This window comes from Myotis yumanensis, unplaced genomic scaffold (assembly GCF_028538775.1).
Source record: "Myotis yumanensis isolate MYYU_CA2020_CCGP unplaced genomic scaffold, mMyoYum1.0.hap1 SCAF_8, whole genome shotgun sequence".
NCBI classification, from domain to species: Eukaryota; Metazoa; Chordata; class Mammalia; order Chiroptera; family Vespertilionidae; genus Myotis; species Myotis yumanensis.
Genome location: NW_027223759.1, coordinates 70,384,782 through 70,400,182, shown reverse-complemented (window position 1 = coordinate 70,400,182; position 15,401 = coordinate 70,384,782). Strand labels below are relative to the sequence as shown.

Sequence of the window (15,401 nt, the reverse complement as noted above, 5' to 3'; positions counted from 1 at the left end):
AAGATTCAGGATATCAAGAAAGGTGCTAGACTGTGGAAGTGATTTCCTCTAGCAAAAAAATTTAAAAAAAAAATAAACAAAGAAGTAAAAACCACACAGAATATTATATCTTAACACCGGCATACTCATTAATAGTGTTTGACTAGGAAAAAGAAGTGTGATGTTTAATTTTAGTGATGAAAATTCCATTAGAAATTCTTGCCCTATCCTGTCAAGAAATGTGATTTCTAACTGAGTGAAGGGACAGAGATGTAGGGTAGGAATACTCCAAAAAATACAGAAATATGTTGTTCACCGGCCATGGCAGGATTTCAAAGGCAGGTTGCAAAGCTCTGGTATTTCTATAGGATATTGGCTCAGGCAATACTGCCTGATACAGGAGGGGTAGCTCTTTCTCAGCTACCCTTGCACAGCAAGCTCACTGGAATTGCATGTTTATCTGAGGAGGGCCTTGGTAAAGTGGGCACACATTTATGGAGCTTATGCAGAACTCCCCAAACCAATTTTTTATGCCAATACTATAATGAAGGCAGCATGAGCCCTGAATAGCAGGATTAAACTAGTAAAACACCCCATTGTCCTTTGTACCTATTCCAGCAATTTGACTTTTCAACATCCCAGTCCACTTATTCTACTTCCTGAAGGTTTAGAAAGAAAATTGCTTTGGCACCCAACAAATATTTACCAAACATGTACTCTTTCCAGGCACTGAGCTATATCTCCGCCACTTACCACTTACCACAGTATAATTTCCACCATGCATATGGGACTGAGTGAAGAACAGCACTCTGGATTACTCTGCTCCTGCCTAGTCAGAGATTCTCAGATACAATCATGGCATCAAGCATCACTCATAGTTATGCCTCAGGGAAATGACAAATTGTGCAGCAACCACACCTTTGGACTACATAAAACCAATAAAAGCTCTGAATAGTAAATCTTCATGCGTCCAGACATAACCACATATCATTCTGCAGGAAGCCCTTCTTAGCCAGATGGTATGCTAAAACAGGTCTGATCTACTAGTCTCATAAGCAATCAAGGTCACTAGGACTTAATGTTACCCTTCCTAAGAACACTAACTTTTTAACACTGGCTGGTTCTTTTTTAGAAGGGGGAACAAAGGCAAGGAAATTATATTTTAATAACTGAATTCTAAGTCAGAGGTCCTCAAACTTTTTAAACAGGGGGCCAGTTCACTGGCCCTCAGACTGTTGGAGGGCCGGACTATAGTTTAAAAAAAAAAAACTATGAACAAATTCCTATGCACACTGCACATATCTTATTTTAAAGTAAAAAAACAAAACGGGAACAAATACAATATTTGTATTTGCATGTGGACCATGGGCCATAGTTTGAGGACCCCTGTTCTAAGTACTTTAAGTGGCTGCTGAGACTCTGATACCTGAGCAGGAAACTATTCCCTTTCTATACAGACACCTGCTCATTCTTCCTTTAAGCAAAACCAGCCCTGGCTGAAAACCATGGCTGATTCCTAACATTCCAAAGAAAAACTTAAACTATTTATTAACAGATAATAACAGAGTTAGAGGTTAGATGTAGGAGCCATAGAAAGTTATATTTTGTATTACTTCTCTCTGTTTTCTAAGAATTGTAGTAAAGAAAACAGCAAGTGGTATAAAAAACACGAGCTGGAAATATGCTCCTGTGGATTATACAGAGATTACTATTTGTATTTATTGCAACAAAGAAATCCATTGCCTAAATAGTCTGCCACTCCTCCCTCCCGCCCCAATCAGTGAACAGTAAACTATAAGCTGTAATAGAATCTCAACATTATTTAATGGGCTTTCTTCTCTCACTGCTCTGTTTGTTCCATGGAAAACAGGTACACACACACTCTCTCAGTACCATTTAATGCAGTGCCTGTACATTGAGAGCATAAAAATATTTAGTGCTCTTTATCCTACTACTACCACAGTACAATCAGTAGAGTTGTATTAGTTCCCTGGAAATGTATGCTGGCGTAAGTGCCTGACTTCAGTGGCTGGGACATTGAAAAGAGCAGTCCAATGAGCCTGCATTTATCAGCACTACAAATGGAAACCGTTCAAAAATTAAACACCCTTAGCTATTACTTTCACGCTTACAGATTCTACATGAACCGACTTTCAGCCCTGGGTGCTCACATCTAAATCAGTTAAAAGGAATTTAAATAAAATAAAATAAAATAAAAATCTTTTTATTTTCATATTTGACAGGTTACCAGTAATCTAATCTCAAAACATGTAAAAATATACAGGAAGTTTTAGTAGATGCCTATAAATGCTTTGACAGTTTATTTTAAAACAGTTTCTTCACGTGACAAACCCTAATCTTTAATTTAAATATTGCTAGCTTTTATCGTGTATCCCATTCAAATTAATAAACACTCATCATGACATTCATATTCTACTTTGCCTCCTCCTACTTTGTTTTATCAAGTATGCATATTTATTTACTTGTTTGTTTGTTTCTTCCCTGTCAGTCTAGATTTTATCTTCTGAGAGAGAAGCTAATTCATCCTGAGAGATCCATTGTTATATTAATTAATGTCCCTATGTCAGAGGCAGTTGAACTAATCATTCCATCCATTTTTACATTTGAAACACTATGATAATCTACCTTTATATCACAAAACTGAAGACATTACAGCAGGGGGATTCCTTTGTGCGAAGGGCAAATTCAGATATGTTGAAATTATTCTAATCTTTTAATTTATTGAAATTATTCTAATCTTTTATTTTATTGTTTTTAATTGAATTTATTTTTTCTTCTACTATTTATCCCCTCTATGCCCTCTTCCAACCCGCCCCACCCCCACTGCAATCACCACACTGTTGTCCATGTTCATGAGTTCTCTCTTTTCTTTTTTGCTCAATCCCTCCACTCCCCCCACACCCTCTCATTTCCACCAGAGCTGTCTGCCTGCTCTCTATCTATGAGTCTGTGTCTGTTTTGCTTGGTAGGTCAGTTTGTTTCTTAAGTTCCACATATGAATGAAATATTGTTACTTGTCTATCTTTGACTGACTGATTTCTCTCAGCATAATGTTCTCCAGGGCCATTCATGCTGTCACAAAGGGTAAATTTTTCTTCCCTTTTATGGCAGAGTACTATTCCATTGTGTAAATGTACCACATATTTTTTTATCCACTCATCTACTGATGGCCACTTGGGCTGCTTCCAAATCTTAGCTATTGTAAATAACGCTGCAATGAACATAGGAGTACATATATTCTTTTGAATTAGTGTTTCAGGTTTCTATGGGTAATTTCCCGGAAGTGTAATTGCTGGGTAATAAGGCAGTTCCATTTTCAATTTTTTGAGGTAACTCCACACTGCTTCCACAGTGGCTGCAAAAATCTACATTCCCACCAACAGTGCACAGGAGTTCCCTTTTCTCCACACCCTGGACAACACTTGTTAAACCATTCATTGTTTAGTAACACGTTAGTTAGCATTGTTTAGTAACATGTCGTGTGTATTCCAGTTTTCTACTTGTGATTGATTTCTAGTTTCATAGTGTTATAGTTACAATTGTATTAGCCATAACACCCCTCAAATTTGAATGTTGTAAACTGTGTGAAGTGACATAAACAAACTCTGTACTTTCCCAAATGAGTGAACGCCCAAACTTGTACCCTTAGAACCTTATCACACCAGCCCAGAGGGCCTCAGCCTGGCAGCCACCGATAAGGACCAACGTGTTTACTCGACTACATAAAAACCCCGGACTTTTGACACTCAGTGTCTCCTGCCCCGGGAGAGGAGGACTCCAGGTCGCTCTGCGTGAGACGAGCCCTGACTGACTGCTCTGCTGTGCGAGCCTGAACCAACTGCGGCCACCTGTCTGTCTCCGTCTTTGTTGTCGGTCTTTCTGTGTGCATCGCCAGGTGGCCTTTGCCGGAGCCTACGACCCACTAGGAATAGGTAAATAAACCTTGTGTGATTGCATACTAATTCTGTCCTGTATGTTCATGTGTACCGGTTCAGCTCAACTGTCTAGACGAGTCTAGACTCTAGACCAGTGATGGCGAACCTTTTGAGCTCGGCATGTCAGCATTTTGAAAAACCTTAACTTAACTCTGGTGCCGTGTCACATATAGGAATTTTTTGATATTTGCAACCATAGTAAAACAAAGACTTATATTTTTGATATTTATTTTATATATTTAAATGCCCTTTAACAAAGAAAAATCAACCAAAAAAATGAGTTTGCGTGTATATTTTGCTGCTTTGGAGTGGAATGCTCTGAAGATATCAATTAAATCCATTTGATCTATTGTGCCATTTAAAGTTGCCATCTCTTTATTGATCTTCTGTCTGGAAAATCTGTCCATTGATGTCAATAGGTGTTAAAGATCCCCTACTATAACTATATTATTGTTAATCTTTCCCTTTATGTCCATCAAGATCTGCTTTACATATTCATGTGCTCCTATGTTGAGTACATAAATGTTTCCAAGGGTCATATCCTCTTGTTGGATTGATCCATTTATCATTATGTAGTGTCCTTCTTTGTCTCTTACTATAGCCTTGGTTTTAAAGTCTATTCTGTCAAATAAGTATTGCTACCCCAGCTTTTATTTCCTTTCCATTTGCACAAAACATATTTTCCCAGCTCTTTAGTCTGTGTGTATCTTTTCTTCTGAAGTAGGTCTCTCGAAGACAGCATATACATGGGTCTTGTTTTCTTATCCAAACAGCTACCTTGTTGCCTTTAAAGTGATTGCTGATAGCTACATATTTACTGCCATTTTATTTTTTCAACTATTTTTTCCCTTTTCTTATTCTTCCTCCTTTTCTTAAAGCAACAAATGGTGGTAACAAATTCCTTTAGTTTTTTCTTGCCTGGAAAGCTCTTTATTTCTTCTTCAATTTTTGTTTTGTTTTGCTTTGTTTCGTTAATTCTCACCAGAGGATATTTTTTCCATTGACTTTTAGAGAAAGTAGAAGGGAGAGAGGGAGGTAAGAGAAAGAGAAAGAGAAACATCAATGTGAGAGAGACACATCATTGGTTACCTCCTGCACGCGTCCTTACAGGGGCGGGGATTGAGCCTACAACCAAGGTACGTGCGCTTGGCCAGAATGGAAACCGTGACCCTTCCATCCACAGGCTGACACTCTACCATTCAGCCAAACTGGCTAGGGCATGACTGGTCCTTTTTAATGGTTTCTGTATCATTTTTTACACTGTTAAGAATCCTTATAATTATTACTCTGAACTCTGTATCTGATAAATTGCTTACCTCTACTTCATTTAGCTCTTTTTCTGGAGAATTCTTGTGTTCCTTCATTGCCTGATTCTCTGATTCCCCATTTTGGCTGTTTGTTTGAGTTTGTTTCAATGTATTAAGTATATCTTCTATATTCCCAGTCTTGGTAAGGGAAACTTATGTTGTAGGTGACCTGTGGGACCTAGTGGTAACCATCTTTGTGATTACCAGAACTCGGTGCTCTACAAATGTCCCTTGTTTGATTTGTGTGGGCTGTCCTGTTGTAATTGAGTCTTGACTGCTATTGACCCATTTGTGGATGGACTCAACCCTCAGGCTGGTGGACAGTGAGGCTCAACTCCCAACACAGCATGCAGGCTGCTCTGCAGGTGCTGATCACACAAAGTGGACTCTGCCCCAGCAGGGTTTGGTGCCGGCCACTATCTCCTGTGGATGTGCTGCTTGTGAAGATTATTGGATCTTGCTCGGTTGTTGTCTGAAGCTGGCCACTGGGTGTATTGGTTCTGGGTCTCTTCAGAGGGACTCTGGTGCAGCCCATGTCACATGCTGCCTGTGACTGGCCTTGACCAACCTATATGGAGCTATCAGGGATCCACAACTTGTGGCTCCCCCTACCGGGCCTGGGTGTATGCATTAAGGTCTGCTTTTACTCAAGTATGCAAATTTAAATTTAAATTGTTTTGTAAAGTACATTGTAGACTTTCTTCCTTTTGGAAAGTACTTATTTTGATATCAAATAGATAGTTGGACTAGATTACCTTTGAAGTTCCTCCCAACTCTGAAATGACTGTGTCTATATTTCAGTAGTCAGGTCAATATTACTCAAAGAACTGCATTGCATGAATTCACAGAAACCAAACGGCTTCCTGCCTAACATTCATCTCTTTCCCCATCGCTACAGAGCCTAAAGTCACTCATTCCCCTCTATTACAGTAAGTTCTTAAAAGTGCTCTTAAGGCTTATAAATTTTATTTGGATTTGGGTATTATATGACAAAGGAGGGATAATCAATTTATTTATTAATTTACCTAATTACTATCAATTATCATACTGAAAATAACACACACACACACACACACACACACACACATATAAGTTTTGGGGTGGATAGTTGGGGAGCAACTATGATGTCATTATTGCCAAACTAGTTCATCACCTTTATAAAAGCAGCTTCTCAGCCAACTGACTCTGCCTCTCTCTGCCTGCTCAGACAACGCTACTTCTCCCAGATTATGTCCCCAGCATCTAGTGAGGCCTTTGCAATTCCTGTCTCTTGGGTCTACTTCTAGCTTCCCACTGTATACTTTGGACTTGATTTTTTTATATTGTTCTTTCTAAAGCCTAGAGATCTTTTTCATACATCTACTACCTTGAGTCAGCTCATTCTAACCTTCCCTAGATTCCCATACTCCCACTTTCTGAGAGCCCTGGAACTCTGGCTTGACTTGGAGGAAAGTCAGCTTCTAGAGTCAAGTAGGGTAGAATTATAGAGGGAGAAAAAAAAGAGGACAAAGTAAGCAGTCACATAATGAAAAGGAGGAATGATAAAGCATTAAGACAAAGGTGGTTTAATTTATAACTTTTTCCTAGAAACCATCAGTCACAGCAACAGTACAGCATAAAATTCTCATAAAAAATTTAAAGCTGATGAAAGAAATAGAATTTTATACATAACTAAAGCAAAAAATATCCTAAGGGTCACTTGTTATCAATATGAAAAATCTAAAGCAAAAGCAGTAGTTTTCCTTTTGAACTGTACAAATCCACTGGTTCAAATATCCCTATGACCTTTAGAATTAGTCAGTATATATTATAGATTTTTGCTCATTTACTTTATTACTTGCAACTCATTGTTATAAAACTGCCAACCACAGAAACTTTCCCATCGAAACTATGTATTTTCAAACTCTGGAGGCCAATGTTGTCATCAAGTCAACCAACCAGAAGTGAGGACATTTATATACTCTATTATCAATTCTAGAGTCATCAATATCCTTGAAGCAGCATCCCGTTATCATATACCAACCCTCTCTGATTACACTCTGTTATTGTCAGAAACCCTCTCCGTGTAGAAAGAGAGCAAGTGCCTCTTTGCATCGGGTTTATTACATTACACTCTCCCCGTGTAACCACAACAATATTGTGTGGATCAATAGAAACAGCAAAGAACTAGCTTTCTATTTCCTTACTCCATCAATATTTAAAATCAGGACTCCCAGTGGTGGACAAAGAGGAGCATGTAACCTGACCTAATTTTTCTCAAGGATTGCTCAGAAAAATAAATAGGCCTTCATAAACTAAATCAGTAATTCAAATAAATAATGAGTAAAAGAGTTTCCATCTGGGCAATTTTGTATACGAATATGTTTTGTAAATAGTTAAACACACTATCTCAGGGAAATCATTGCAATTATAACATGAGGATTTGTTGTAAAGGGAGACAGCAGCAGCAGCAGCTTGCTGAGCAAATCCAATGTTTGAACAATCTGGCTTCAAAAAAGAGAATCCCATCTCACACCTAATTTTCTCATTGCTAATAAGTGGGGTAGGAGGACATTCATTAATTTATCAAAACATCATAATTTTAAAGTGCATTAAGTAAATCCAGATTTGGGGGAAGTTAGAAGAAGCCAGATGGAATATGATGTATAATAACCTTCCTATATTATTCCAAAGCTAATTCAGCCCACAAAAAAAATTAACATCATCCTATTGTTACTATCCCATCTGAAGGCCACTTCATTAGCAAATCAACAATACCCACTGAGTGTTTATAGTAGGCTGAACTTGTGTAGAAACTATAGGCTTTATTTGCAGGTAAGAGGTAAAAGAAAGACAGTTTTCAACCATGAAATTCACATAAGAGTGGAGCACTCATTTTAGTAATTATAATTAGAAAGAAAAGTGCCTTTTTTCCCTTCCTTTACTCCCTCCCTCAGTCTTTCCCTCCCTTACTCCTTCCTTCCATCCACAAATATTGAGTACCTGCATGTTCCAAATGAGTTCTATAGTCTAAAGCTTACATTATTCTAGGGAAATCAGATGTAAAAGACTAGTACATAAATTAGTTCATTTAAAATAGTAGTGCTATAAAGAAAATAAAACTAGAAAATCACATAGTTATAGGGTAGGCATGGATAATTAAGTAAAATTGGAAAATAAGGTAGTGATGGAGAAGGTATACACCATTAAATAGAATGGTCAGAGAAGGTCATTCTGAATGTTGACATTTTAGTTAAAACTGAATAATAAGAATGTGAATATCATAGAGAAAAGCATTACAGACATGTAAAACAGCACGTGGAAAAATGTCAAAACAAGAGTAATATGGTTGAAGAAGGGCCAGAAAACCAGCATGACTGTTGTGTGATGAAAGGAGAGTAGTGGGAGGTGAGACTGGAAAGGTAAATGTACCCGTCCATTAAGCTCTTACAGGACCTGTGAGCTGTTTGAATTGTATTCTCAATGTGAGTGAAAGTTATTGGGAGATTTTTAAGCAAAAGAGTGACATGATCTGGTTTACATTTTAGATCACTTGAACTGTTATATGGAACATGAATCTTGGAGGGGAAACTGAAACAAATTAGGAGCCTATTGCTACTCCAGGAGAGAGCTGGGTAATGCAATCAATCAATCCATTCCTTTTAAACAGACTTTTGCTAATTAGAAACCTACTGCAATGGAAAGCATTACATAATGATCAGTACAACTACAGAACTACTCTGGATTTCTAAGTATGGATCTACAAATTAAAATAAAGCAAAAATCTGCCGAAACCGGTTTGGCTCAGTGGATAGAGCGTCGGCTTGCGGACTGAAAGGTACCAGGTTCAATTCCGGTCAAGGGCATGTACCTGGGTTGCGGGCATATCCCCAGTGGGAGATGTGCAGGAGGCAGCTGATTGATGTTTCTCTCTCATCGATGTTTCTGACTCTCTATCTCTCTCCCTTCCTCTCTGTAAAAAATCAATAAAATATATTTAAAAATAAAAAATAAAAAAAAAATAAAGCAAAAATCTCTTTTCTCAGTGTCCGTATTGCTCTACTACATTTGTAAGGAAAAGGGACTGCAAAAAGGAAATAAATTTGGAAGAACAAAAATGCTGATAACTTACCATTTTTGGCTTTGCAAGATCTGTTGTCTGGCTGCATTATGTAGCCCTCCACACAACCGCAAGCATAGGATCCATACGTGTTTACGCAGGTCTGGCTGCACGCACCATAAATGCCACATTCATCTTGATCTAAAAGGAAAATTGGCATCATTTCTAAGTAGATTTATAGTTGGGCATTTTGTTTTTTCTTGAAGGAAACTTTTTAAAAATATAGTTTGGAAATAGACTATTGCTCTAAAAAGGAAGGGCCACACTAGCTGGTTTGGCTCAGTGGACAGAGTATTGGCCTGAGGACAGAAGGGGCCCGGGTTCGATTCCAGTCAAGGGCATGTACCTCAGTTGCAGGCTCTTGGCCCTGGTCTGGGTCATTGCGGGAGGCAACCAATCCATGTGTCTCTCTCACACCAGTGTTTTTCTCTCTCCCTCTCCATTCCACTCTCTCTAAAAATTAATAAAAAAAATCCTCAGGTGAGGATAAAATAAAAGGGCCAACTTCAATAAGTCTTTTCAAAACTACACTAACTAAAATAGTAATAAATAAAATAAATAAAATTTAAAAATCAGCTAATTCATTGTTGTTTTAATAATTACAGAAATATAAGATCAAACTTAATGCAACATCTTTTATTTTTTTATTAAATAAAACCTTTATTATTGAAGGTATTACATATGACCCCTTCTTCCCCCTATTGACCCCTTCTAACCTGACCCCATGCCCCCCAAGCCTTCACTATCTTATTGTCTATGTCCATGGGTTATGCATATATGCATATAAGGTCTTTGGTTGATCTCTTCCTACCAATCCACATTTTTTATTTTAAAAGAGGCTTTATTGACATTTTTGATGGGCAGGCTAGATGTCCTTGGATAGTTCTACAAAGGTATGAAATGCACTCCAATGAATATTTGTTGAATAGTTCTACTGTTTATGACACTGACATTTTCAGTATTTTAACAATTAGTCTAATAACATAACATGGTTTTCAATAAACATATTAAATAAGAGTTCTGAGCCAAGCTATGCAAACTACCCTCAGGAAAAAAACAAAACAAAACAAAACAAAAAATCAAAAAATCAAACCATTAAGCACTTGTTAAAATGAAAAATATTATCTTAATTAAATGTTATTTTAATAAGTATGATCCTCATTCTACTCCCTCTCTCCTTTTTCTCCCTGTACTTCCCTCCTGCAGCAACTTGTACAAATCTCTATAAACAGCAGGTATTTAATGATTCTTAACCAAGCAGGCAAAAGCACAAATTCTGTCAGTCAATAACTTAGACTAATATGTGTCTTTATTCTGTTCTGTGTACCATGAACTATACTAATCCCAAAAAAATCCAAACTGATAAAACATGATTCCTACCCTTAAGTGAAATGAGTATAGTGAAATATAATTTTGATTTTATGGATTTCCTTACAATAGAGAGAGAGTCATACTCTAGTTATGATATAGACATAGAGAAGTAAATGAAATTGCTTGGAGTTAGAGAGAGAATGTTAAGTGAAGGCTGTATAGTGAGCTGAGTTAAAGAATAATTTGAATTTTCTCAAACTGAATGAAAAGGGATGAGATGGAATGGGGCATCCCAGTTTAACAAAATAGCATGTGAAAAGGCATTGGGATGACATAGTGGGGATTTTAAAGACCTGTAAAGAGTTGAGTGGAGTAAGTGTGTATAAGGGAAGTGGTAAGAGATAGCATGGCGAAAGTAGTTTTAAGGCCAGCTAATGAAGTTATTGTATGCTAAACTAAAAGCCTGTGCATTATACCTAGACTTTGGGAAGCATTTATTAGATAAGCTATATGATCAACTTTATATTTTAAAACTAAACCAAAAAAATGGATTGGTGAAAGTAGTGAAGAGGTCCTTGAAATTTAGTTATGTACTAATTTCACTCAAGAAACTTTATTTTGAAGTCATTATATTTTGAATTAAGTCAGTGGCAATAAAAATGAAAAAAAAAAGCAAATCAACTCAAATGTTTAAAAAACAGACTAGGCAACATGTGAAGACTAATTGGATATGATGAAATTGAACGGTGGTCCAATTTGAAATGAAGTATAGGTTTCAGTGGAGATGCCATGGAAGGAAACAGTGAATTTGGTTTGGATGTGTTATATTTGAGGAGTCTGTAGGGAATTCTGGAGTAAATGACTAACAAGTAGTTGGAAATACGAAACTGGCAAGATTAGTGAGATCTGTCTTGGAGTGTTTGGGAGTCAATAGCATATGGATAATAGAATGAAAAACAAACAAAACAAAAAACAAATAGCAGAGGGTTAGATCCACACACATACAAAAAAGAAAGAAGTGAGAAAAGCTTGGCAGGTGCACAATACTGCAGGACACCAATATTAAAAAGGCAGGAGCCTCCTCTGAAGGAGACTTCATGAGAAATGTAAGGAGTTAGGGAAGGTGACATAGTGAAATACTCAGTGAAGAACCCGGTAATACAGATATTGAAACTGTCATTAGGTTTTGGAAGTTAGGACGTGGTGCGGTTACCTTGGCGCAGTGAAAAGGGGATGCTGCCTTAAATGGCAGGTCGGTCTTACGATATTAACTGGAATGTGCTTTTGTTTTATTGTTTTATTGAATCCCTCAGGGGAATTGAATATACAAACTTTGGCCTATGTTTTAATATGTTTCTTCATTGGAACTTGGAAATACTGAATTTGAAGAGAAGTGGGGACTCTTGGAAACCATTTTGGAGGAAGGGCATGAGGAAAAGACACAGAAGAAAAAAGAAGATGAGAAGCAAACAAAATGGCTAATGAGGTTGTGGTGTGAATTGAATTAAACTGCTATGGTATAATAAAATATATTATTTGTTCTTTGTCTTCAATTCTTCAAACCCTTGTATTTTCTGAGTAACAGGAGAGTTCTTTGTTATTTATAACTAGTGCCCCAGTGCACGGATTTGTGCACATTGAAAGGAAATTAATTAGAAGATGGCCGGTGGGGCTGGACTAGATGGACGGGACACACCGTGGAGTCAATCTCCTGTGGTCCCTCCCCTGCCAGCTACACCTGGGATGGCAACGTGGCTTGAAGGACACCTGCGGAGTGAGTGGTTGGGAGGGTCCCTTGGCCTGGCCTGTGGAGATTGGGCCAAAACCAGCTCTCCGACATCCCCCAAGGGGTCCTGGATTGCGAGAGGGCAGTTCCCGGGTGACACACCCCGGAATCAGACTCCCTCCTCTGTCGTTCTGGGTGCGTCACCCAAGAACTGCAGCTACCAAGTCATCACAGCTTGGCAGCTCCTGTGTTGAGTGTCTGCCCCTTGGTAGTCAGTGCACATCATAGCTAGTGGTCAGACAGTTGGTCGCTTAGCCTTTTATATATATAGATGAGGTCCTTTGGAATACACCAGAGTCCATGTGAGTGAGGTCACTTAGATAATGTCAGGATGGAGGCTAGTCACTACTAGATAATGTCAGGATGGGGGCTAGTCACCACAAAGACCAAACAGAACTCTCAGCCCCACCCTCTGATCACCCAGAGCTAAGAAAGGTATTTAGTAAAGGAAAGCAAAAAGATTATTGAGAAGCTAAGGGACCATTTTAATTAGAAAACTATGCATTTGTAAGACATTCATTTGCACTTTTCTCAGGTTTCTTTAGCTTTGTATATTAACTAGCCTATATTCATGGATCGCTTGTTTGAAGTAAGTAGCTTTGGGATAGAAAGAATAGTCTTTGAAGCTGAATCTACAATGATAATGAAAGAAATGAAATCTTATATTTGGTAAAGTCCAGTCCACAGTGGCAAAAATGATTCTTACCTATTTTCACAGATGGTTCAACGTTAATGTTATTGGCTTTTATTTTAGTTTTTCTGATATCATTATGTTGTCCAGGAGAGCAATATGATTAATGATTTCTTTTGTGCTTTCTCCTTAGCCAGAATGCGCTGCTGTGACATTGATATAACTCCCCCCAAACTGACCACAAAGAAGTAGGCATGTCATTACTTTTAATTCTGCCTACTTTCTTACTTTAAGGACAGAAAATATTCTGGAAATATGGCTTCTGGAAAGTGTAAATGATGTTCAAACCTGGCCATTCAGGAGTGCAGAGAAAGAAAGAAGAGCTCTTCTTCCACTGGGGACCTTCCATAGTGATTGCTGCATAATTTCTTATTTATGTTCAACAGAGGAAATTGATTGAATTTATCTTTATGCATTTAATGAGGAGATTCAGGAGAAGAGAGTCATCCAAAATGAGATTAAAACCCTGATTCTTATAGGAGTCAGGTGTAGCCAAAGAATAAGAAGTTTGCAGTAGAGATATATTAGCCTACCCTGTGTGAATGACAACTGCTGGTTTACACTAAAAATTATAGCCTAGCCAGCATGGCTCAGTGCTTGAGTGTTGACCTATGAACCAGGAAGTCACAGTTCAAGTCCCAGTCACGGCATATGCCCAGGTGGTGGGTTTGATCCCCAGTGTGGAGCATGCAGGAGGCAGCCAATCCATGATTCTCTCTCATCATTGATGTTTCTATCTCTCCCTTTCCCTTCCTCTCTGAAATTAATAAAAATATATTTTAAAAAGAAACTAAAAATTATTTGTATGTCTAGAGGTACTATTCTCATTTTGTTGACTTTCATGATGATATGGGGTCTAGTCTGGCAAATCTTCTGATTTGTTTTTTCCTCAAAGTCTGACCGTTTGTGTGCAATCTTCTAATTTTTAAGTGTTGACTTAAAAATAATGTCAGTTAAATAAATATGTTGGTTTGGTCCTGCTGTAGGCAGTTAGACAGACATGAGCAGAGCAAGGATGATGGGGCAGGTCACTAGTGTGGAAAGCCCCAAGTAACTAGCAATGTACAATCAATTGTGGGGCAGAGCCTCGATCCCAAGGTGACTTTTCCTCCCCTAGCATATCGCTGGTCATGCGGTTTGGACCCCCTGACTTTTATTCCCTAGAGATAACATCTATGCTTTAGTTGTATTTCAGCTCCAGGCCCAGATAAGCAACAAAACCAACCATGACTACATCAGTGAAAGGGATTTCAGAAACAAAACAGGCAAGTTCAAGTTCTGGGAGTCTTAGAGATAAAAGGAGGGTCCATGCAAGAGAAATGCATAGATTGGGGCTTGAAGACACCAAAATGCTTATCTTACTTGTACAGAAGATAGAGAAATGCCACAGGAAGGGAGTGGGGGGGAGGGGGGCATTCCAGGAAGATGGAAACATTTCTGGCCCGAGCAATTAAAACATCCATAAACCAAAGACAGAGATATCTCTGGCCTGAGCAGCTGAGAGATAAAAGGCAACTCCAACCAACAAGATTAGAGGGAGGAAAAATGGTGGGGGGTACCATGTAGGATTTAGACTTTGAAACTAACACTATGTAGCAGAATGACCAATGAGGAAGGCATGGGGGTCCTAAATTAATAAAGGATCCAATTAGAAAGGGTCAAGCTCAGACCTTTATAAATCAGGAGACAGAGACTCAGCAGATTTTTAGATTTTTTTGGATTTAGATTTTTCCCATTAGAGAGAGAGAGCAGGCTTTTCCCATTTGGGGGCTCCACCCCAGGGGGTACCCTTGGAGTTTGTATATGCTTCTAATAAACTTCTACATTTTTATTAAAGAAATCTGTTAGTCCACAAATTTATTATTCAACTTCATTGTATAAGAACCCATGAGAAGAATCTGCAGCCCTGAACCCCACATTTCATCAGGACCAGCTGCATTGAATAATGACTCCCTGCCCTGGTGCTGGCCAATCAGTGGAGACCACAACCCTGAAAGGACACACGTGGAAAACTGCTGAATATTCTATTGAAATCTTCCCCTGGGGCATCCCTTAAAATTTCCATTCTTAGTATGGAGGACCCAGTGCGCTCTCCCTCCCAGGAGTACACAGTACCTTTCCCTTTCCCTACTCCTTCCCTGCCCCAGGCACTTTACCATTAGCTTCCTCACTTCCATGCTTCAAGGCTCCTTCCTTTACTTCCATAACCTGTTTCCTAAGCCCATTTCTTCTAGGAATTACTTTGCCTATCTCTGTAATTTACCAAGTAAAT

General features: G+C 38.4%; 1 protein-coding gene across 1 annotated transcript in view; it reads right to left on the bottom strand.

The window, feature by feature from the left end:
* The window catches only part of LRP1B (LDL receptor related protein 1B), a 1,706,338-nt gene that overhangs the window by 896,861 nt on the left and 794,076 nt on the right, over positions 1-15,401 (bottom strand). The window contains exon 5 of the mRNA XM_070423500.1: positions 9,354-9,482. Coding sequence (XP_070279601.1) covers positions 9,354-9,482 — 129 coding nt within the window. The remainder of the gene's footprint in view (positions 1-9,353; positions 9,483-15,401) is intronic.